Source organism: Aotus nancymaae, unplaced genomic scaffold (assembly GCF_030222135.1).
Source record: "Aotus nancymaae isolate 86718 unplaced genomic scaffold, 86718_ANA_hifiasm-v0.15.2.pri h1tg000033l, whole genome shotgun sequence".
Lineage (NCBI taxonomy): Eukaryota > Metazoa > Chordata > Mammalia > Primates > Aotidae > Aotus > Aotus nancymaae.
Window position 1 is genome coordinate 57298248 of NW_026988447.1, and position 25219 is coordinate 57323466.

Sequence of the window (25219 nt, forward strand, 5' to 3'; positions counted from 1 at the left end):
TGAGCATTGCTAGTTGGCTGGAAGAATTGAGAATGTGAAGAAATTACCATTATTAGCATAAACTGGAAAATTAAGGGGAAGGTGAAAAACATAGGCACATAAATTCATTCCTTAAAATGGATGCTTCTTTGTTCTAGGGACAGATTTTCTGAATATGCAAGAGTAGCTTACATTCTTTCTTGACATCCCATTCATCAGCTTGTCCTGGAAATCACAAGGCTTGTGAATAATTTATTGATTGATTGTAGTATTCATCAGCATGTTCACATGATATTACATAACCATTTCTAAAACATAAACACACATGATGACAGCATTTTAGGAGGAAGGAAGAGGTTCCATGATGATTCTTTGTTGTTTGGCTGCGTGTTTGCAGCTTGACAATTGCCTCTGGGGCCTCATGGCCCACTCTAGGTCAGCTTTTGAGACCCATGTAATGACAGGAGTTACGTGCTCCTAGAGAACCAGAAAATGGACTGCATCATGGTTTGGTGAAAGAAAACAGGATTGAGTTCCACTTTTCTACTTACTGTGTGCTTTTGGACTTTACTGAGATTTCGTGTTCTTCTCTGAAACATGGGATATTTATTAATACCTTCCTCACAGGGTGATAGTGAGATCCAAATGAGGTAAGGATCATGGAAGCACTTTGTAGACTAATGGAAATTTGATGGTTTTCATTGTTGTTTAATTCTAGCTTTCTTCCTCAAGACTTCACCCTTTTGTTGGAGGAGCTTATTCATAGCTATACCACACTGCCAAAGACGTGTCCTCTTTGAAATAAAGTACTTACTGGAGACCCAAAATCCAAACCAATGGAATAAGGCAGGACTCTGATTCCGCAATTGCTGTGTGTAAGACCCTAGTTCTATAATCATATGAGGCACGGAACTTAGAACCACTCTATCAGCTGGAGACTTTGGACTGACTTTATGTCTGTGCAGCTAACTCTAGGTGCCTGCCATCTTCTTCTGAGACTGAGAAATGCCACTTTCCTCATCACAGACTTGCCCGACTGAGTTTTTCTATGGAAAAATTTAGTGGTAGAGATTCAAGGCCGGTCGAGGTCACAGGAGTACCGAGTGGTGCCTTTGCTGAAGAAAGGGCATGGCCCTTTGTGGAATTTTGGCAGGGTGACCACCTCTCATCTGTAGGTTCTATCCCTAGGTTGTAATGATTAGCACAACCTTATAGGTCGGTGCACTGAAAGAAATCAGGTTAGTAGTAATTTTAATGACAATTGAAGTAATGTAATGACAACATTCTCCTGCTCTCTGTCTTAAATCTGTTCCGTAAGCTTTATTGATGTTCCTTCAAATTATCATTGATGTTCTTTCAGATTCCCAGTGCATGCTGCCAGTAAACCAGTGACCACCATCAGCAGTGTGGCATTGACCCATCTTAAAACTGATTCTTAAAATGTTCAGTAAATAAGCCCCCTTTTGTTTTGAGATAGAGTTCCACTCTGGTTGCCCAGGCTGGAGTGCAGTGGCACGATCTCAGCTCACCGCAACCTCTGCCTCCCAGGTTCAAGTGATTCTCCTGCCTCAGCCTCCCTTAGTAGCTGGCATTACAGGCACATGCCACCATGCCTAGCTAATTTTGTATTTTTAATAGAGACAGGTTTGTCCATGTTGGTGAGGCTGGTCTCAAACTCCTGACCTCAGATGATCCACCTGCCTCGGCCTCCACATGCAGTTCTTTCTTTTGCTTTCCTGACTTTTTTTTTCCATAGCTGCTTTTAACCATAGTGTCGGATCTGCAAAATATTAGAGCATTGAAATTCAAAGCTTTAGAACCCATAAGATCACGGGGTCACTGGAACTGGAAAGGGCATCAGAGATAATTATTCCCATACTTTATCATTTGTTGGTAGCAGGAATCCAATGCTCATACTTTATCATTTCTTGATAGCAGGAATCCAATACTCATGGGTCACAAACTCCAAGTTGTCGTACACAGGGTCGTGCCTACCCACTCCTCTCCCTTGTGTTTACCATTCTTGCTACGGGCAAGAGTAGACTGTCTTGAGAACATTCTTCAATATGCCCTTAAATTATTTTTACTTCTTTACACATTCACCATGGTTTTCAGAAATCCCTAAGCTGATTTTCGTATTCTCTAGAAAGAATTTGTTTCTTGAGTGAACCTGCTGCAAAGACAAAAGCATCTCATCTTTTTCTGTTTTAATACTGTATTTAGCCCGATGTCAGCTTCTGTGCATTTGGCCTGGACAACTGCTCTCTGATGCACTGCCTCATGTCGAAAGCTGCATTAGGTATTCTTTAATGCACTTGTGAAATAGTCTCAATTATTTGCTTTTTTGTGTAAAATTTGTTTCTTACGGATAACTTTCTAAAGTAATCATATCAAGTGTTTTATATTATGCCTTATATTGACCATTTCCTTGAGAAGTAAAAAAAAAAAAAAGAAAATGCCTGTGAATCTTCGACAGATCTCTTCTCATTGCTGTGCGTAGAGTTCCTCCTTCTATCCAGTGACTCAAGCCCAGTGCTGGTTAGGCCTGAGGCGAGGAACCAGACAGAGTAATTAGGGACCAGTGCCTGCTTGTCCCTCCCGTGTTAGCAGGAAGTGGGTCATGAAGCAGGTCACCCCAGATCATGTTAAATGACGATCTTTGAAATTTTTCATTCTCAAATGGTTTCAGACAAAGATCAAGATTATGATCCTCTTGTTTGTCAAAGAGAAATAAAAGAGTTTTTCACCTAGTAATTTAGGAAGGGATTCAATGTTTGCCAGTGGGGTGCTGTTACATGTGAAACAATTGGCTCGAGGGAGAGGGGAGTTTTCGCATTTGCCAATTTTCATGGTATAAATAATCCTACCATGACCAATTTCAGGCTACCAACATGATAATAACAGGCTCTCAAAACTCCTGAAAATTTAGCCATCAGGTCTCCGAGCTAGAACAAGTTGGCTCATGCACACTACTGTAAATTCAGGGCAGTGTAGATCACTCTTGTGAAAGATCTGTAGATTAGGGATTCAGAATCTGTCCTGAGTTTTTCAGCAGGTTCTCCTAAAAGAAATGGAAATGAAAATAAAATTCAGGAGGCAAACTTTCTATTTTTTTTTTTTTTTGAGACGGAGTTTCGCTCTCGTTACCCAGGCTGGAGTGCAATGGCGCGATCTCGGCTCACCGCAACCTCCGCCTCCTGGGTTCAGGCAATTCTCCTGCCTCAGCCTCCCGAGTAGCTGGGATTACAGGCACGCGCCACCGTGCCCAGCTAATTATTTTGTATTTTTAGTAGAGACGGGGTTTCACCATGTTGACCAGGATGGTCTCGATCTCTTGACCTCGTGATCCACCCGCCTCGGCCTCCCAAAGTGCTGGGATTACAGGCGTGAGCCACCGCGCCCGGCCCAAATTTTCTGTTTTTAACACATGGTACAAAATGGAGTTGATCTTTGATTTTACATTCACGCGAGTGCCCTTTTTCACGAGCAGAGAGTAGCTATTGCTGTCTTGGTACTACAGTTTTCTGTGAGCTACAGACTATTTCTTTTTTATAATTTATTAATAGAATTGAAAGTCTTTTAAAAGGTCTTTAAATTTTGCTTCCTTTTTTTTGTGAAACAACTGTTTTCAGGGAAAATGTTCTCTTCTGGCTTGACTTACTTGAGAGCTTTAAGATGAAGCAAAATTACATAGAACCCAGTTAACATAATCTGCTTTTTTTCTCATTTAAGTTTCCAGACTCGATTTCCAACTCATTTCAGGTTTTGTTTTTAAGTCTAGAATAAAAGGTTCTATTTTTCTTGACTCATATAAGTATATCCTGTGAACAGTGTTGTCTGCAGCGTCATTTTTCACTCAAGATAAGCTTTACTTTTTCTTCCTAGATAATGTGCTATGTCGTGAAATGGAAAAGATGGTTACCTGTCAAGGAATGAGTTTATTAGTAACCTGCAATGAATCTGAAAATGGCATTTATAAAAGCTATCTGAGTTGACTGGCAGGTTGAAGAAGTTACATGTAACTTCTGGAAGACACAACATTTATTCACAAGGATCATTCTACGCTGTAAAAGAGCGATACCTTTTAGTAATTTTTTTTACACCATAAAATGAAATGTTATAGTTCTATACTAGTTGGCATATAAATACTTGGTTTTAAATATATTGACTTGTCTCTCAGTATGAGATATTGAAATCCAGTGTTAAATTGTCAGCTCTGCCACTTAACCTTCTCTGATTTTCCATTTTTTTACCCATAAGTTTTCTTTTACATAAAAGGAAACTTTGTTTACAACATGTCAATTTTTTGTTTAAGTCAAATTTGAGTACGAGAGAGAAAGGGGGCCATTCCATCTACAAATGTTTAAACCATAAGCAGAACTGCCTGATAGAAACACAATGCAGATCACAAATGCAAGTCATATATGTAATTTTAGGTTTTCTTCAGCTATGTCAAAAAGTAAAGACAGGTAAATTAATTTTAGTAATAAATTTATTGAACATAATATGTCAGCAATGTTATTTGAACATGTAATCAATGTAAACATATTGAGATAGTTTACATTCTTCTTTTCACACAAAGTATTTGAATTCTAGTACGTTACTCTTACGGCATGTCTCAGCTTGGACTAGCCACCTTTCCAGGGCTCGACCAAATGCCTAATGGCTACCATATTGGACAGCACAACCCTACAAGTCTATAGAATAGCTTTAATGCTAATCTTACAGTGTAAATATCAAATTTATATGTTCATAGAAAATGATTTGAGTTCCCCAATAACTTTAGCTCTCAATTATTTATACTTTTAGTCCCAATCTTACTGCTAGTAGCTGAACCAAATAATTTGTTGTATTTTTCCCCTTTTCAGAAGTTCAGAAGTTCTGTAGAAAAATGAGTACCCCTGTAGACATAAATGTTGCTTTTTCATTTATTTAAACACCCCATTTTAAGCAGAGAATACTGCATGCATATGGCACTTGTTAAAATCAGGGAAGGTTCGGTGGGACAAAATTGTACACATAAGCATTTCTGTTACTGTTCTGTAAATCCTTCATACCTGATCTTAAAAAAAAAATCAGTTTTATTTAAACTAAAATAAGGCAAATGCTTTTCATAGATAGATATTTAAATGTGAAAGCCCCCACACCCTTAAATATAAAATAGCTAGATTTAAGTCTGTTGGCTTCTCCCCTGTGGCATTTTGCACCATCCATTTGTAATCTGAACATATAAACAGATCATCTGTACTTCACATCTGGGTAGCTGTGGGACTTCTCTAACCTCAACCTTGTGCAGACTCCAGCCTGCCTACCCCCTCAACCCCGCCGCAGGAGATCTAGAGTCCATCTCTCAGGCCCCAACCATTCTTCCTTTCCTGCTGGACATTCTGAGTGCCAAGGAGAGCTCGTCCACCTTCTAAACTGGGTAGTAGAGAAGTGTGGCTGTGGTGGCAGTGGGAAGTCCCTCCCTCTGAATATGCCATCCCTGGGCAGTGGAGACAGAAAGCCTTTTTAACCAACGTGTCCCCAAACCAGCACCAGAAAACCTTGTTGGGTCTATTCAACAAGATGGCTGAATGAGGTTCTGAGGAAACCTTTCTGGAATTTGTCCCCCTCCCCTCCACCAACTCACCCCAAACACTGTCTTCCCTCTCTGGTTCTGGAGTCCCTTGGGTTGCCTCATGCTGCCTCTGGTCCAAGTTCTCTGCATGGTAGACAGAGAAAGCTCCTGCCCTGACATCTCACTCACCTTCATTGATTTGTTTACCTTCCATTATTTTCCACTGACCTGCACAAATACTACTTTGACCAAACTGACTATACTTCAGCTTATTAATCACAATAAGTTATTATGCAGGTTGGATTGGTAAAATACTTCTCTCAGAATAAGGCAGCAGTTTTTAAAAATTTTCTAAGCTTTAATTATTATGGGTACATGGTAGATACTTATATTTATGGGGTACATGTGATGTTTTGAGAGAAGGTGTAGTAATCACATCAGGGTAATTGGGGTATCCATTGCCACAAGCATCTATCATTTCATTGTGTTAGGAACATTCCAGTTCTACTGTTAGTTATTTTTAAACTTATGATAAATTATTGTTGGCTCTAGTCACTCTGTAGTGCTGTCAAACCAGATCTTATTCTAAATGTATTTTTGCACTTATTAACCATCCCACCCCCCTCACCCCCAATTCCAAGCCACTTGTAACCATCATTCTACTCTCCATGAGTTTAATTGTATTAATTTTTAGCTCCCACAAATAAGTGAGAACATGTGATATTTGTTTTTCTGTGCCTGGCTTATTTCACATAACATAATGTCAACCAGTTCCATCCACGTTGCAAATGCAAAGATGTCATTCTGTTTTGTGGCCGAATAATATTCCCTTGTGTATATGCCACATTTTCTCTATCCATTCACCCATTAATGGACGGTAAGTTTGATTCCGAATCTTAGCTACTGTGAATAGTGCTGCAGTAGACATGGGAATGTGAATAGCTCTTTGACATACTGATTTCCTTTCTTTTGAGTATACCTAGCAGTGGGATTACTAGATAATAAGGTAGTACTGTTTTTAGTTTTTTGAGGCAACTCCACACTGTTCTCCATAGTCGTCGTATTAATTTACATTTCCACCAGCAGCGTATGAGGGCTCTCTTTTCTTTACGCCCACGCCACCATTCGTTATTACCCATCTTTTGGATAAAAGCCATTTTAACTGGGGTGAGATGATGTCTCATTATTTTGATTTGCATTTCTCTGATGATTAATGATGTTGAGAACCTTTTCTTATGCCTGTTTGCCATTTGTGTGTCTTCTTTTAAGAAGTGTCTATTCAGATCATTTGCCCATTTTACAATGGGACTATTTCACTTTTTCCTATTGAGTTGTTTGAGCACTTCATATATTCTAGTTATTAATCCCTTGTCAGATGGGGAGTTTGCAAATATTTTCCCCCATGCTGTGGGTTGTCTCTTCACATTGTTGACTATTCCCTTTGCTCTCCAGAAGCTTTTTAACTTAATGTGATCCCATTGGTCCATTTGCTCTGTAAGGCAGCAGGTTTCCATCTAGGGATCATGGGCCACTTCTTCCCCTGCCCTCCCCTGTGCATACTGCAACTCCCCTGCGCCAGTCCATTGATGTGTGATTGTATTTGTGTATAAAAACATTGATACACATCTTTCATCTTATTTTCATGTCTGTGATCCAAAAAGGATGAACCATTGGACTCTTGCTCTGCCCCATGTCCTTCCACTGGAAAGTTTTCCATATCCCATAGAATCCCTGCACCGCTGCTGCTGCTACTGTCCCTCCCCACCTCCCCCTTCCCTCTTCCCCCTTCCCCCTCCCCCCTCCCCCTTCCCCCTCCCCCCTTCCCCCTTCCCCCTCTCCCCCTCCCCCTCTTCCCCCTCCCCCCTTCCCCCTCCCCCTTTCCTCTTGCCTCCTTAGAATCTGGTGGTCCTTTCTTTTACTTATGTCCCATCCCTTTATTTAACCTCTGAATTAACCACTTCAGTGCCTTACTTGTACTATTTTACCACTAAATAGTATAAGTAAGTAAATTTCAAATGTTTTAATTTTTTTTTGGCTTGTTTATCTTGAATGACTCTAGTTCCTTCTCTTAATTTTCAAAGTATTTTCTTCAACATGAAAAATTAATGGAGTACTTAGATGATTAGGGGTGTGGTGAGGGTGTTGTGAAATCAATCAAATAATAGGATGTTGCAACTTTGCATAATTAGATGTCATTTTCCATTTACCCCAATTTTTCCTCAGCCTCTAACCTTAACCCAAGTCCCTCTGTTTTCAGGCTCCAGTTACTGAAAACAGTGCATCTCCCTTTGTCTCCCAGAATGAATTATTCTCAGAGCCTCGTTTCCTTCTCTGTAAAACAGAAATCTTAACACCTAACTTAGCAGTGGCTTTGGGATTAAATGACGTAATGTTTGTAATTCATCACCTTACAGAGAACATGGAGAATAGTGGGTTTTCCTTGCTTTTTAAAAGACAGCCCTTCCAGCATTCTATTCGTAGTCTGATTGATGCTGGGCGACATCAATCTTCTCCAAGTGGTCCACTGTTCCTGTCTAGATGCTTCATTACAGTTGAGCCCACAGCAGGCCATATTCACTTGGTCGGGTAGTTTGGAACAGAGATGAAGACAGTAGCTGAGCACCAAGCAGTGTGGGGCAGGAACAGCAGGGACTTTTGTATCAAACAAATGCCAGCACAGATCCTCTCTCCACTAATTATTACTTAGCTCTGTGTTCAAAAAGACTCAGCCTTCTCATCTATAAATATGGGGGTAATAATACCCACTTACATGGATAAGTGCCAGAGTATATAAAAGCACTACTGTAATGACTGGTACTTACTAAGTGTGCAACCCATGTTAATTCCTTTCCCTGTGATATGTTCCTTTCCCTCTTAAGAAAACATTTCAGTTGTCTGATGATGGTGCAGGTCTCTAGACCATCCCTTTCCCTCCAGAGTTGGGCTCATGGACTGTTTGAATCTTAAGTGCCTGGGGCCTCATTCTTATCTGAAAAATGCAGCTGCATCACCACCCATAGGAGTCTTAGATTTGAAAGCCACATCAGACCTGAAACAGGTGTTTGGCTTTGGTGGATCTTAGGAAATATTTCCAGTACCTTATTTCTGAAGTCGAGATGCAAGAATCAACGTATCCTTTTGGAGTAAATCTGCCTCTTTCTGGGAAGGCTTGAGAAGCTCAGATTCTCAGAAAAGGAGGGGAAGGGGCAATATGAAGTTACATGGCTTTATCTCACTAGTACCAGACTTCTTAAGCGTTTAATGAAAAGCAAAAATGCCACCATAACAATTGAGGCCAGATGCAATTCCTCATCTTAGTAAGTTGATGAAGTGTCCAAATTCTCCTGGATTCACTTATTACCAGATTATTGATTAAATGCACACCCAGTTGAAACTCGAGGCCTTCATGCACAGGCAGATCCCGCCCTTTGGGGTTAGTTGAGTTAGAACCTGGAGATGTGGAGAATGAGGACCAGCTACCGGGCCAGCAGGTTACTCCTCTTACCAGCAGGCCCCACGCCTTAGCCAGTTGAACCACCTTTTTAGTTCTTCCCAGAACCACATCCTCAGAGGCTAACAGCTTTCATGACACCTTCAATTCCTGCCAGTGGTGAGTGGGTCATTTCTGGGAATGCTGCTTTGGGGGTGGCTCTCAGGATCCCTAAGTGGCACCCACTTCGTGTCCACAGGAGGTATGGGTTTTATTGGCTGTGATGCCAAAGAGGTCCTTACCTGCAGGGACCAGCCTGGGTGGCAGCCAACCAAGCTTCCTTGGAATGTTTTCTAGTCCTGGAGAGAAAGGCTGCAGTTGAGTCTCTGTGGCGCTAACCACTTCTGCTGAGGTGCTTCTTTGTCTGAGGTGATTCCTGTGCCTGGGACAGAGACCACACAGCCATTTCATAGATGTCACATGCTATCAGGTGTGGCCCAGATGGATATCCCAGTGTCCAAGATTTTATGAACCTGGCTTTCAGGAAGGCCACATGGTGTATGGGTAATGAGCTTGGCCTCAAGAGCCAGACTTCTGCCTTTGAATCCTGGCTTTGCTGCTTGCTAGGGCACATACCCTTCAGGAATATTTTCTTCTCCATGCCTCTTTTCTCATCTGTAAAAGGGGGATAATCATAATACCTGTCTCAAAGCTGTTGTGAGGATGAAGTGCTTAGCACACAGTAAGCACTTGGTAAGTGTTAATTGCTATAATTATTATGTATTATGTGAGTAGGTTGTCCTGATGGTGATTTGCAAATTGAAGAAAGGATTTCAGGCTTCTCCCTAAACAGCCATGTATGAGTGCTGGATGTGTGCCAGAGAATTTTCTTCCAGAATCCACTCTTTATATTTTCTACCTTTTTTTTTTTTTAAAGTATTCACTGTTTTTATCTTTTCCTTTGCTCATCCACCAGTCACCTGCCTGAGATTAAAGAATGTGCAGTTGGAATCAAAACCAAGGGTTTTGGTCTTAGCCACTTACCGCCCTGTGTGTGAACTTAAACAAGTCACTGAACCTCTGAGCAGAAGTGGATAATTTGGGGTGACTTAGGGCTGCCAAGTATCTCGCAAAGATGCAGTAACTGTGCATCCTGTTACCCTGGGGTAATGAAACAGAGCACACATTGGGACTACCTGGTGATTCTCCACTGGAAGCTAAGACTTACCTGATTGTATCTGTGAATAAAAAAGAAGGTGATTTTTACCCTTTCTCCCTCCTTCCCTCCCTTACAGCAAGATGTATAGTAGGAAAAGCATCTGAGTAGGAATCAGAAGACTTGGGTTCCTGATTGAGAGCCAAGTCAGCCAATTCCTGACTTGGGATCAAGTGTTGAATTTCTCTACTACTTGATTCCACTGTACTGGGGAGCCCCGGGGATTCATTCCCATCGTACTCAGAGTGTCCCTGTGTTGCTGGAGTTGTGTAGCGAGCAGGGAGGTACTATTTTGTACAGTGGTCTTGCCTTGACCCACCAATTCCCTGGTGACCTCTGTTTCTCAGCTTCCAGGCTGTAAAATTAAAATAAGGAGCTAAAATAAGCTACTAAATGTACTCGAGGTTTCTTACAGCTTAAACATGATACAAAGGCACAGACTTAGAGACACACTTTTTCCTATCATCAGGTTTATTTTCTTCATAGTATTTGATACTGCCTTTTCAGATTTTGCTTTTCTTTTTAGTTTTTTTTTTTTTTTTCATATTCTTTATTTCCAGTACCTCCCCCCTGCTGCTTGACCCCACTTCCAGAACCACAGAAAGTAAGCTGCATGAATTAGAGACCCTATCTCTGTGTTGGACATTGGTGCTAGAATAGTGTTTGGAACATTTTAGGTGCTTAATAAATACACACATATGCACACAGTCATGTATAACTCTGCACATAATGTAGCCACTTAGGTTTCTACAGACAGTCGGTTGATTATTCTTCCCCTTACCTACTCCCCACAAGAAAATATATACCACATTTAATTAGGAGATTAGGTGAATGGAATTAATAATGGTTATACTGGCTGTCTTAAAACTTAACCAAAGTAGCAACGCTAGGGTTCTCACCTTGTGTGTGCACATAGTGTCGAGGGGCAGTATGTCCTGAAATCAGAGGAAGCCTGCAGATTTTTGGGCTGAGGACTCTTGACCGTGATGACGATGTGCCACGTATCTGCAGTTAAGTTGGAATCCACTTTGTTCTGTTTATATACGTGGTGGAGATGGTTGGCAGCAAGCAAATCATAACCCTTGGAATTCTGCTCACACATGCTATTGAAATTTCATATTCTTTTATTATTTGGCCACAAAAATGGACATAATCCTTGTTGGCTGTAACACACCTACTAGTACTGCTTTCGCTATCCATCTTGCAAAATATAAGACAAGGCCAGAGCTTAAATTAAAATCCTCGGCTTCTTATCTCCTTCCCACAGGAGAGCAAATCTGTGTTGAAAACCGTAAAATTAAGAGGAGAGCAAGGATAGCATAATTTAGCAAAAATTCATGGCACCAGATTCTGAGCTATATGACTGGAGGGATAGGTCAGACATTAAGATGCTGCCTGCTAATGCAAGTTCCTTAAGGTGGTGCTCTGGAAAAAAGAATATTTCCAGAAGATTTCTGCAATGTTTACTCTTTATAAGTACCCTAAGAAAATATATTTGTAGACTGTTTGGCAATTATGCTTCTTTATGAAACTTTCAAAATGAAACTAAAAGACATTATTCTAAAGTATATTTGAAATCTATTCATTTTAACATTTGAGTGTTGAGATTCGTGTTTCTATTTTAAAAAGAGTTTATGATAGCCTCCTCCTATCCCCACCCCCACTTCTAGCATTCTAAATTCCATATCTTTAAGAAGCTCATTCTGCTATTTGGAAAACTGCATCGTTAGCACTTGAAAAGCATTAAAAGATTTACTTAACCTTTTACACATTTATATGCATAGATGTTTGTGCCGAGGTGTGTAGAGAAAATCACGTGGCTGTGATAATAGTGCTCTATTTAATATACGCCAAGAGCTGTATGAGCTATGCAAGTTTTGCCATTAAAGAGGAGCTGCTAATTATAAAATAGGGAAAATCTAGTATGGAAATCATATCATTTTCTAAAAACAAGTGTGTTTTTTTTCCTTTGCTTTTTTCCCCCCTGTAAGTTTCTTTTGGATGGAGGTTGTAATGATAGGTGTAAGGAGAATTACTAGGGTAATCATCTCTAATTTTCCTGAGGGGAGTCCTTCCCATTGGAGCCACATATTTCTTATGCCTAATTTGTAAAAAATATCAAGTTCAAAATTAGTGTATTTCATAGATACAGCCACCATACATGAGTCTGTTATGGGGGCCCTCTTAACCAGTCAGATATGGACTTACATTTCAAGCAGTTCACATTTTGCGGTTTTAGACACTTTGTCAAATTTTTAAAAACTATGAATATTGCTTCAGGAGAAAACTGATTTCACATGCATTTTAGTCAATAATATAATAAGATCTTACTAATGCAAACTAATTATGATGAAGGCACGTCTGAACTAGTGAATTCATTATGCTCCATTTCTCTTAAATTCATGTTACCCATTACTGTAGTGTTTTTAGAGATTTTTCTGCAACTGCTTTAATTATTAGATTCGTTTAAAATCAAACACACCTTTAACAGGTACATAATTATGTTGAGTCTCCTTATATTTGGTGAAGGGGTTATTGGGTCTCTAAAATGATCCCCCTAGAGCAGTTGTTAATGGGTACAGAAGTAAAGTTAGATAGAAGGAATATGTTGTAGTAAGTACAGTGGGGAAATTATAGCTAACAATAGATTATTTCACAGCTAGAAGGAAAGAATTGTAATGTTCACAACACAAAGAAAAGATAGTGTTTGAGGTGATGGATATCCCAGTTATCCTGATTTGATCATTCTACATTTTATACACGTATCAAAATATCACATATACTGCAAAATTTCTACAACTATGCCATATCAATAAAAATAAAAATAAAATAAGTCATTTTTCAAATTAGGTTAAACCTACCTAAGTCTTCTTTATATTTTTTGATTATTTAGTAAGCACTTTCTGGTTGTGGGGGGATCAACCTTAACTTTGTAACCCAGGTGATCACAGATTTCAAATTGATGAAGTTGACTTCCAAATTAAATAATAAAATATGTTTGTAAACAAGTATAAGATATAGAAAGTGTGTTAAAATATACAATTTTAACAATTAAAAATATTCTTAAAAGCAGTATCTTGGCTGGGTGTGGAGCTCACGCCTGTAATCCCAGCACTTTGGGAAGCCAGGAGGGGTGGATCACGAGGTTGTGAGTTCAAGACCAGCCTGGCCAACATAGTGAAACCCTGTCTCTACTAAAAACACACACAAAAAAATTAGCCAGGCATGGTGGTGGACACCTGTAGTCCCAGCTATTTGGGAGGCTGAGGCAGGAGAATCTCTTGAACCCAGGAGGCAGAGGTTGCAGTGAGCCAAGATTGTGCCACTGCATTCCAGCCTGGGGGACATAGTGAGACTCTGTCTCAAAAAAAAAAAAACAAAAAGGCAGTATTTTATATCATGAAGTTCAACTTGAGATTGGAAATTCCCTTTTATCAATTAATAATTCTGAAAACTAGAGAAGCAAAAAATGAACTGAGGGGCCAAAGCATAATGGATAGTTGTGTTTGATTGACAAAGCTATAAAACTTGAAAAAATGGTGTAACATGGTTCTTAAAGATGTACAACCATAGAATTATGAATTCTATAAGCTGAGGGGATATCAGTACAGAAAATTTTTACTTATTGGGTTGTTTAAAAATTTGTCCTTCAAATTGACTATTTATGCATTGGACAGTTTCTTACTTTTTTGTGCCAGGCATATGTAATGAATAAAAATGTTGTCAAGCATTCATAAATTTTATTCTAATTAGCTCTTTATTGACTTAACCTGAGGAAATAATCTGAAAGAGAGTGTCAAGATACATGTACAGAGATTTGGCCGGGTGCAGTGGCTCACGCCTATAATTCCAGCACTTTGGGAGGCCGAGGCGGGTGGATCATGAGATCCACAAGGTCAAGAGATCGAGACCATCCTGGCTAACATGGTGATGCCCCGTCTCTACTAAGAATACAAAAATTAGCTGGGCATGGTGATGCATTCCTGTAGTCTAGAGAGAGATTCATGCCATATGGAAGAGTAGTGATCAACCTAAATCTCTGAAGAAACCCTGGTGAAATAACTAATAATTCATGAATATCAGTGACATATTCGTATGTTTGAGAAGTATTTATCATGGAAAAATTCTGAAAGAGACAGTCCACTTGTCCAGGTCTGAAGGTGATTCTTGGGTTATGTCAATGACTGGTTACTTCTACTGTGTGATTTTTTTTTTCTTTGGGAGAAGAGACTGGAGCTGGGCATCCAGATTAACTGTTGACCTTGTGGTTACTTTGCAGTCAAATAAAGTGCCCGTGGTGCAGCCATCCCATGCGGTCCATCCTCTCACTCCCCTCATCACTTACAGCGACGAGCACTTTTCTCCAGGATCACACCCATCACACATCCCATCAGATGTCAACTCCAAACAAGGTGAGAGTCCCTGTCTTTCTAGGCCTCTTTTGCTAAGTGAAGAGCAAAGTCTTGTCAGTGTGAGTGACCCTCCAGGTACCGGTGCTCCATGTCACTGGGTGGATCAGAATACATTTGACAAGACAAGAGTAATTCATTTGATAGCAGTTATTTAGAAACACACAAGAATATGTTGCTTTTACTATTCATGATTAAAAAGCAGAAGAAAAGCATAGCAGGGCCACCTTCCAAGTGGCTGCTCTGAAAATCTTTCCTTCACAATGTAAACCAATAGGTTGTGCAAATATACTAAAAATTCAGTACCCTGCAATATGCATTTATTTCAGCATGAGCAAGGTGTTGATGCTGGTAATTTTAAAATAGGAATGGGGAAAGTAGGAGATTCTGACTTCAGACATTATTCTTTTGAATCTCTTTTGGTTATTCCGTTATATTCCCGTGTTGTTTCATCTTCTGTTATTTACCAGCAGTAGGTTACATATTATAAATAATCCTTGACGTATAAAATCTATTTAAAGTCCAAGAATCATGAACCTTATTTTGCTCTTCTACATTAATATTTGCGTCTACTTTGTTTATAGAAAAAATATATAGCACAAGAGGTCTGAAAATTTAAAACATTTCGTTTCTGCCTCACATGTATGGGTACGAGATGGGAGCAGAACAAAGAGCTCTGGTCCACAGGCCTTCTGGTCCCGTCTGCCCGGGGCAAAGCTCAAGGGTGGATTTGCTCTCAGGGTGGCTCGTTCCTCTTTGCATATACTTGCACACTTGGACTTCAGCAGGGTCTTTGAAAGTTCAAAATAAAATATTAAAAAAAGAAAAAAAGATGTGAAGGCAGAGAACATAAAGGGGGAATATTTGCCACTGTCTACATTTTACCCTTTTGCCCACCCCTTTTTGAGACTTATAATGGATGACCAAATTTAATGACTATGTGAAATAGAGTGGCATAGAGGCTAGGTGTTGTTTCCACTACTTGTGTGTACTTCCTCATTAAATACTTAACGCTTTCACTTCCCTTCATTGTTAAAATAGAATGCTTATTTGAACACTTAGTTACTAGTGCACTAGACTTGAGTAGAGTCTGAGTACTTTAACTTCGAGAAGGTGAGAATCACTTATGCAGACATTTCCAGGTTTGTCTCTGTTTTATGTCTTATTCCCAGACCTTCCTCCACCCTGCTTCCTTTAATCAAGAGCTTCCAAAGAGTTAGGGATGTCAAAAAATCAGGTCTATGGCTATGTAGTGAGAAAGGGAATTAAGAAAGGGGTCTCAGGAGGCAGGTGAGTTTAAGGGGGACCAATCTTGGTTGTGGCGAATTTGAAGGGAAAACAGGAGGTAGGCCACTGAAATATGGGGGTCATAATCTCAGACCAGGATCTGAGCAGGAGGTGCACATCTGGGAACCTATTTAGTTGTTAATTATTTCTTTATTTAACTATTTATTTAATTAAATAGTGCTTACTCTGTCCTAGGTCCTGTTTGAAACTCTTTGAAACATTAACTTATTAAAAGAACAAGAAATCAACCATAGTTAGTAGTTTTTCTCTCAAGAATAATAGGATAGTTCAATTTTTTAAAATAGTCAAATTTATAACTGGCTCTCAATTACACTTATAGTTTCTCTTCTGTTTCCGTCTCTTACTCTCACTGTACCTTGTTTTCCATAATTGTAAGTTATATCTTTTATTTTAAACAAACTCCCCAAAACTACAGAGAAGAGACTAATGGTCATCATCAGAAGTTGTCTGCTTGCAGTTTCTTAAGTCTTTATTTCACTCTAAAGATTGGCGTGATTTTTGTATTCTAGTCCATGCACTATTTGTGCTTGTTTTAATATGAAGATCCTGTTTTGTCCCTGGCTTCATGCTCCTTATCATCATGTACTTCCAGAGTTATATAACCTCCAGTTTGAAAAAAGCACCCACTTACATGATACTGAGTTTATATCATTCCAGTTGGGTACTTTGGTTGCCAAGAAAATAAGCCTACTAGATCTCTTGCTTTTAATTCTTTGTCTCTCCTGCCTTGTGGGGTATATCATGAGCTCAACTGGTTAGCACATGACGGTACTGAGTCCAAAGCAGCTGGTTTCAAAGTTTCTAGTAGACTAGTTAGCTGTATCTTCCCCCAACCCCTCTGCCTCAGCCAAAAAAAAAGCAAAGAATATCATATTCATACTTTAGATAGAACTATTCCATAAATATAAAATATTTGCCAGCAGAGCTCATTCTCATTTGTGAAAAAACCACTACAGGTTAATTTCCTATTAGGGAGGACATTAGCTTTCACGTGTGTGTGTGTGTGTGTGTGTGTGTGTGTAAGGGAAAGTAAGTTAGCACCAATCTTTTTTTCTACTCATTATGAGTTTGGTAAAAATATTAAAAGGGAAGTGCTTATAGGAAATCCTAGGTTTATATATCTGTTTTTATCTACATATTATTCATTTTATCCTTACAAATAGCAACAAATACTTACACTTTGCACCAGGCACTTTTCCGTAGCACATATATTAATGCATTTATTCTTCACAACAATCCTATTCTGATTTTATAAAACAGTAGCAATTAATAACTTCCTCAAAAATACGTATCTATTTACAGTATATCCATATAGTCTGACTTCAGTATTATTTCATCTATGTCTTTAGAAGTTACCTATAAAAATTTAAAAATCTTGAATGCTATGCTGAGTATATCCTCTAGCACATAGTAAGTGTTCAATAAATAGTAGTTGAATAAATGATGTGAAATGTGCTGTGCACAGTAGTTCATGCCTGTAATTCCAGCTACCCAGGAGGGTGAAGCAAGGATCACTTGAGGCCAGGAGTTTGAGGCCAGCCTGGGCAACAGAGTGAGACCCCCTCAGCTCTAAAAAAGTTAAATAAATAAATAAATAAAAATATCTTTTTTTTTTTTTGAGACGGAGTTTTGCTCTTGTTACCCAGGCTGGAGTGCAATGGCTCGATTTCGGCTCACCGCAACCTCCACCTCCTGGGTTCAGACAATTCTCCTGCCTCAGCCTCCTGAGTAGCTGGGATTACAGGCACGCGCCACTATGCCCAGCTAATTTTTTTGTATTTTTAGTAGAGACGGGGTTTCAGCACGTTGACCAGGATGGTCTCGATCTCTTGACCTCGTGATCCACCCGCCTCGGCCTCCCAAAGTGCTGGGATTACAGGCGTGAGCCACCGCGCCCGGCCATAAAAAATAATATTTAAAAAAATAGTGTGAAACGTGTCTTCAGTGGCATAGCAGTTGGTGGAGAGATCATACTTCTGGGAATCTTTGAAAACAGGATCTTAAAAGGACAGTGACCTATTTAGAAAACCCAGATCCACTTTTTGCTCACATAATGACCTAAGCCACAAATGTATTTGCATGTACATGCAAAATGGTTGATAATATTGACCCAGCATATGGAATGGGCCTACTTTAACACTTTTGATTTCACTTATTTGTTTATTCAGTTGGTCAGAAATACCGAGAGCCTCCTCTACAGAAAACCATGGTTTGATACATAAATTGGTAAAATATGATCTTTTTCTCCAAGCAGAATATAAGCTCATGCTGGAAATCATTTGTACAGACTGACTATAAAACAGAATGAAGAGCATCCCAGGTACCATGTTAAAAGTACAAATAAAAAACTTGGAGATTCAAAGAAGAAAGATTTCTCAGAGAAAATTACCTATGAGAGGAGCATTTGAAAGAAGAGAATTTCTATAGATACAGTCAAATTAAATGCCTAGCATAGGACCTTCTGTGTAGTTCCTTCCTTCTAGCAGAAGTGTGAAATCCAACTAGTTTTTATTTTTTGTTCTGTTAAATAACTTCTGAATATTATCACTACTGCTGTGTTCTAAGCGTACTTAGAACATGGAGTAGCCTGGAGAGTGAGAGTTTAAGCTTAAAGACATGTGACTGCAAGAAAGTTACCCCTCCATGTCCCAGTGACAAAAATTCAGGACAGAAAACAGACGCCTTAACAGTCACTTAGCCCCTCTAGACCTCAATTTCCACAACTGTGAAACAGAGGAATTAAGATAATTCAGGACCAGGCATAGTGGTTCACGCCTGTAATCCCAACACTTTGGGAGGATGAGGCAGGTGGATCACATGAGGTCATGAGTTCAAGACCAGCCTGACCAACATGGTGAAACCCCTCTCTAGTAAAAATATAAAAATTAGCCAGGCGTGATGGCACACATCTGTAGTACCCAGGCTAAGGCAAAAGAATCACTTGAATATGGAAGGTACAGGTTGTGGTGAGCCGAAATTGTGCCAGTGTACTTCAGCCTGGGTAACAGAGTGAAACTCTGTCTCAAAAATAAAATAGATAATTCAGATAGTCTGTGACTCTTTTGATTTTCAAGTTAATAGAATAAAACATTCAGATTTCTACTAAGTTTCTAATGTTTTCAGAGTTGGTCTAGTTGTATTGATTTGATTTTATTTTGTTCCCCAACCCCCTGCCCGTGACTGAGCAATCCCCTTACAGACCCTGAGATTTGGGGAGGTATCTGGATCTCAGAGTTAAGGGAGCAGCAAGTTGAAGAAACTCCTCAATGATTCTGATATGTCAAGAATCACCACTGCAAACTCCCCCCACCCCCAAAAAATCCTAGGGTAAAAAATGTATGTTCCACTGTAACCAAAAGAGTCAGTATTTCTAACAAAAACAATTTTTTTAAATGAAGGAGATTTGAGAGCATTGTTTTAAAAACAGCAAAACATGAGCTGATTTAAAGTAAGCCCTCTGTTGAGAGATTAAAGACTTTTTTCCTTTCCACCTACTTTCTGTAAGAATTGAGAAATAGTTTGTTCTAACTTCAAAGTTGAATTAACACCAACTTTGAAGATAGCACTTCTTGTCATTCCCAGTTTCAAGGCTTTCAATATCTTTAAGATACAAATGAAATTCCTAGTCATTTTAAATAGTAAAAAGCAGAATATTTAAGAAGCATCTTCCATGTACTCATCTAATTCCACATATTAGCCAGTATATAATATTTATAGTCCCTGAACATATAATCTGGGTGTTAAACCTTGGAATATGTGCTCGTATATGGAAGTGGTCTTTTAAAGCCATCATTAGCTATGTGAAGACACTTCTGTGGCTTTTTTCTATTCAGAATCAGTTTCCCCCAAATACACTGAATCTAAGTTTTTATATTTTACATTTTCTGTGTTTGTCTTTTCATTTTTTTCTTCTGTACCTAGGGTAAGGTATAAAGAAAGGGACGTCACTTGGGACTACGATTACATATAATCTTTAGGTGGTTTTCACAGTTACAGGGCAGTGTACTCCAGGGAGTGTGAGCTCAAGAAACAATTTGGTGGCATTCTCATTTTCTGTGGAATTCAGCTAATTCAGAACAACTTGACCTTGCAGCCCAGAGGACTCAACTTGATGAAGAGCTTAGTTGGAGCTGAAGTGGCAGACAGAGACCAAATGAATCATATCAAGTGTGACCATTATGGGGCTGAAGATGATTCCTAATTAATCTTTGATCCTCTGAGGTGTCCCATTTCCCAAATCTATGTGTCCATAAGGGAACCAATGAAAATATGAAAATGGCAATTTACCTAATCTTTGAACACCATGGCAAGCCATCTATTTATGAAGGGCTGTCATTTTCCATTCTACAAAAAAACCATTTTCATGCTATACAAAACAATTGTCTACCATTTTCTTAACTAACATGAAACAACGAGGGCAAAATAAATAATTTCAAAGTCTATTTTAATGACTGTATTACTAGCAGCATCTTTCCTCCCTCAGGAGTTCCTTAAGATAATATTATCTGAAGGCCCAGTTTTCCCAGATGTTGACATCTTGAGAAACACTAAAAATATTGACTCCTGCTCTTTGGATCTGGTGAATAAATATTGTTTCATTCTGAACTTTAAGTATGAATGGTATAAAACATGTAGTTACTTTTCTGGTTAAATATCCTGAGAATCTGAAAATGTTATCTCTCTGTTCTGTTTAACAGGCATGTCCAGACATCCGCCAGCTCCTGATATCCCTACTTTTTATCCCCTGTCTCCTGGTGGTGTTGGACAGATCACCCCACCTCTTGGCTGGTAAGAACCTTGCCACAACCTTCAGCCAGGCATTTGAACACATGTTCTTCCACTTCCCATTCATGGAAAGTAGATTTGGGAATGGTAACAGTTGTGGAGTTGAAGAGATTTCACATCAACAAGCAAGGCGCTAACTTTATTCATTTCAATTTAAAAGATTAAAAAACATACAGACTTTGAAATGGATTGAATCTGTTTGCTAATACGGGTAGAAAATGACTGTAGCATTTGCTTTGAAGGTTATAGTTTCCTGGATTCAGTTTGTGGCTTTGGGCATTTGCTGTGCCTGTACACTTAGTGCTCAGTGTGGTTTTCCTTTTCTAGGTTTTTTTTTTTTTAAATGAACAACTTATATTTTTGAAACATGAACTTACACACACAGAATATCTACCTTTGCTTGTAAGTGGGCAAATGAGGTAAATGATAAAAATAACTAGAAAGAAATTCAACATATAAGAGCATTTTTGGATGTTAAAGAAGTAAGCGTCCAATTTGAGTTCAGAGTAGTAAACTGATTTGGGGGCCTTGTTTTTTTCAGAATATAAATGCTAATGCTCTTTATTTTGTTGTTTATTTCTAAAAATATGCTTACTGCTGCCTGCAAAATCTTTTCAATTACGAAGGTGAAGGAAGTATATTTTGGGAAGAAAGAATAATGCAGTATAGCCCATTTTTATTATTTTAGGATTAGCCCACAACGTTTCTTCCTCCCATTCCCATACTCTTCCCACGCTTCCCTCCCCACTTCTCCACAGAAATAATTCTCAACTCTAGCACTTGTTTCCCTCCTTTTTCCACTCGGCTCTCTATGTCCCAGCCCCCATGCCGTCGGCCCACATCTCCATACCTGGACATCCTTGCATTATCCTTCTTCAGCCAGGAAGGCTCATCCTGCCATGAACAATCCAGCTTTCTCTCTTTCTCTCTCTCTCCCTAGCTTTACATCTCTTAGTCAGTAACTGCTTGAACTTAATTGATTATGCATACACTTTCAAACCTAGATCAATTATTCTGTCTGAACTTAGCGACTTAGGGGCAATAGCCCTGTCCTGAATTGTACCACTGGCAGCTAGAAATAAAGTCTGTGTAAATGAAAAATGAGAGATGTAGAAAGAACAGAGGGAAAGATGGACTTAGGGTGGAGAGAAAATAATTCCAGTGAATTAGTCTTTTATTTCTTGACTTTAACATCTATATGGGGGAAAAGGTACGGTGTTTTTAAAATGTTTATTTTTATATAAATATAAAGTTTTCTTTTCTTCTTTCTTCCCTTGCCTGAAATTCTCAAAAATTCTGATAAGTCACTCAGCTCCTTCTCTGAAGGGAATATTTCAATATTCTCAGGGTTCTGTTATATTCAATAAACATTCAAGTGCCTACTTTGTTCAAAGCATTAATGGGGTTGGGAGAGGGGACGGGGAATAAAAGAGACGTAATTTGTGAACGGTTTGTTTCCAAGTTGAGGGTGGGAGATTTCCTTCAAGGCAAATTATGCTTTGATTGGTTGGAGGGTGAGGAAGGGGAATGGTTACATATCTGAAACCATGTGGGGGTCTGTAATACTTCCACAAGATTCTGTTTGAATATCTCCCTCTTCTCCCCTCATCCAACTCTTACTGCTGGTTAGTAACTCGTGTTTTGTCATTGATGGGTTCCTTTCTTCTGTGACCTCAGGCAAGGTCAGCCTGTATATCCCATCACGGGTGGATTCAGGCAACCCTACCCATCCTCACTGTCAGTCGACACTTCCATGTCCAGGTAGGTGGAGGTGGAAACCGGGGCGCTCGAGGACAAGTTGCTCTTCTCGTGCTTGCATCCTGTGCGCCTCTGCTTGCCTTTCGGTCGGCTAGGAGGGTGCATACCTCAGCCATGTGTCTGTCTGTGCAGTGTGCCTGGCTCCCACACTAGGTGTCAGAGAGAGTCCCGGGTAGGAGCCCTGCACTGTGCCGCAGCCGCACCAGCCACACCATTGGGGGATGGACACAGCCTCCCTGGAAAGCATTGCCTCCAAAGCAATCCATGACCGCCTGACTGTGGGATGGAACTGTCCGGAAAGCAGACATTACAAGAAGAGTTTGTTTGATTCAAAATATGCCAGAGGAGGATAAAAACTGGTTTGGTCTCAGTTCTATAATATACTTCATTTGTGGAAAGTTGTATCAGTTTGATGCGGCAGTGTTTGAAAATGCCCAGAGCCTAGAGCCTTCCTGGATGGAGGCTGTCAGAAGAGACAGAACGGTGCGGACAGGCTGGCAGGCCGTACAGGGTGTGTGTCCTAGTGTGTGAATCAGGCCTGTGTGGACATGGTTGTACCAGCAGAGCTCGGGAGGCCTGCTGCGCTTCCCCGAGAAGCTGCTGTGTGTGATGCTTTTGCTTCTGGAGAGGATGGCTCTGTGCCCTGTGCTTGATGTACACACACATTTGGGATGCATTATCTGTGTGTTCGATGTGGCTTTGTCAAGGGAGCTAGCATTATTGTGCCGGAAGTCAAACTGGTAGGTTATTAACTGGTTGTGAATTTGTCTTTTTATATGGGTATAAATTTCATATTTTCTGGGGTGAATTACAGCTAAAAAAATTTTTTTTTCAGTGACTTGTAAATGTAGCTGATTGTGGGAGGAGATGGAATTAATATCTTTCCCCTTAAAACATATTTTTTTACTTTTTAACATTGTAAGAACTATCTGATGGTAGGATTCTGACAGGCAAATAACTAGCATCATGTATTTTTGCAAGTAAGACATTTAACAAAGCATCATTATTTGGTCAAATATTTGTACTTTTACCATGCTTCCTTAATATTTTAAAACTTGTTTTTGAAAAATATATGTCCTAGCAGAGTTCCTTTCCAGATGAGGAAATTAATTGTGTAGGCTATGATGAAAGACCTGAGAATGTTGTTCTTGCTGAATTAAATGTTTACTTTACAACAGTTTGAAAAGCAAAGATTTCTAAAACATATCCAAATTTATCTAGAGAGCATATTGAAAGGACTGTCTTTATTTATTTTATTTTTCTTGCATGGCAGTTTCCCTCCTTTGTGTTGGCTGGTGGTGGATATTTGAAGATTTTTTGATACTATACAAGCATACTTGGGAAAAAGCCTTTGGCGGGTGTAGTTTTTAACCTTGATGCAGAACTGTATCCTTCCTTTTAATTAAATTCTTCTCCTTATTTCTGTTACCAGTTTTCCATAAGATGCGATCTCTGAAACATTAGTTTATGTCTGCACAGAAAATCATTTTGGATGATGTTAATGGAAACCTTATGAAATGGGAGACTGATCCTATCCCTTTTCTCAGTTGTCCCTTCCTGATATGGATGAGGAAGCCAACAAGCTGAGAACATTTTCGTCGTGATGGTTTGCTTAGGAATATAGGCAGAGTTTTAACACGTGGTGTCTTTTGCTTTCATTTAAAAATCACTTTAAAAGCTAAGTCTTAAAGTGTTATATTTCCAATAATGACTTTTAAAATGAAATTCTTATTTTAAAATTGCTTTGCAAGAAAAACGATGCACTTTTTTTTTAATCTTATGGCCTGCAGCCTTCCCAGAAAAACGTCATATTCTACTATTAGTTTGAAAAAAACTACAGGAAATAATTATAAATACTTCCACCTGAATACAGAAAGAAAAAAATTATTATTGACCCACTCTAATTTCTAGTTAATGCTTCTGTGCATAAAGATGCGTTTTCACTCTTAGCCAGTAGCAGTTAGTGGATTGCTTTGAAATTCCATCTCGCTTTTGCTACAACAGCCAGTAGTACATTGTTTTCTTCTCTTTCCTTCTTTTAGGTTTTCCCATCATATGATTCCCGGTCCTCCTGGTCCCCACACAACTGGCATCCCTCATCCAGCTATTGTAACACCTCAGGTCAAACAAGAACATCCCCACACGGACAGTGACCTAATGCACGTGTAAGTATCCACTCGGGCCCTGCCGTGGTTGCCTTAGGCTACGCAGGATTTCTACACTGTTGCTCCTCTGCAGCAGCGACCCTTCACCTCTTTCTGTTACTGTGAAACTCGGTGGACCTCTGCCTTGAAAGCTCTGTCCCTGAGGACATTAAGCAGCTTGATTCCTACTGTGCTGATTTTGATTCTGAAGTTGGAAAGGAGCACGGACCTCAAAAGATCATGGGAACCCCACCAAAATGGAGAAATCTTCAGAACATGGGCATTCAAGACTCTGGAGCTATTTAGCCATTTATCACTGAGTTTTCATTTGGTTCAGATTTTTGGCAAGAACCTATTCCTACCTGAGTGAAGTAGACTGGAGGGTTTAGTGTACCTTCTTCTGGAAGTACAGTTACCCTGGCTCCAAGCTTCAACAGCACAGAATTCAAGGGAAAGAAAGAAAGCCCAAGATTCCCTGTTGGGCCAGGGTTGTCTCAGAATGTTGGAGCAGGGCTAAATTAATTTACTCTGAAGAGATTAGTAATTGAGCCTCTTAATCTAGGTTTCGTGGATGGGAGGGTGGAGGTGGTAGGCAGCATATGATAGTCCATAAAGCCCTTGCAAATGTAT

General features: G+C 39.5%; 1 protein-coding gene across 7 annotated transcripts in view; it reads left to right on the forward strand.

The window, feature by feature from the left end:
- LEF1 (lymphoid enhancer binding factor 1) overlaps nt 1-25219 on the forward strand; it is a 122618-nt gene that overhangs the window by 66475 nt on the left and 30924 nt on the right. For 4 of the 7 annotated variants that reach the window (XM_012436532.2, XM_012436537.2, XM_012436531.2 and 1 more), the window contains exons 4-7: nt 14465-14597; nt 20600-20690; nt 22365-22448; nt 24488-24610. In XM_012436532.2, the coding sequence (XP_012291955.1) occupies nt 14465-14597; nt 20600-20690; nt 22365-22448; nt 24488-24610 (431 nt within the window). The remainder of the gene's footprint in view (nt 1-14464; nt 14598-20599; nt 20691-22364; nt 22449-24487; nt 24611-25219) is intronic. The other 3 variants (XM_012436535.2, XM_012436533.2, XM_012436538.2) reach the window with 1 other exon arrangement.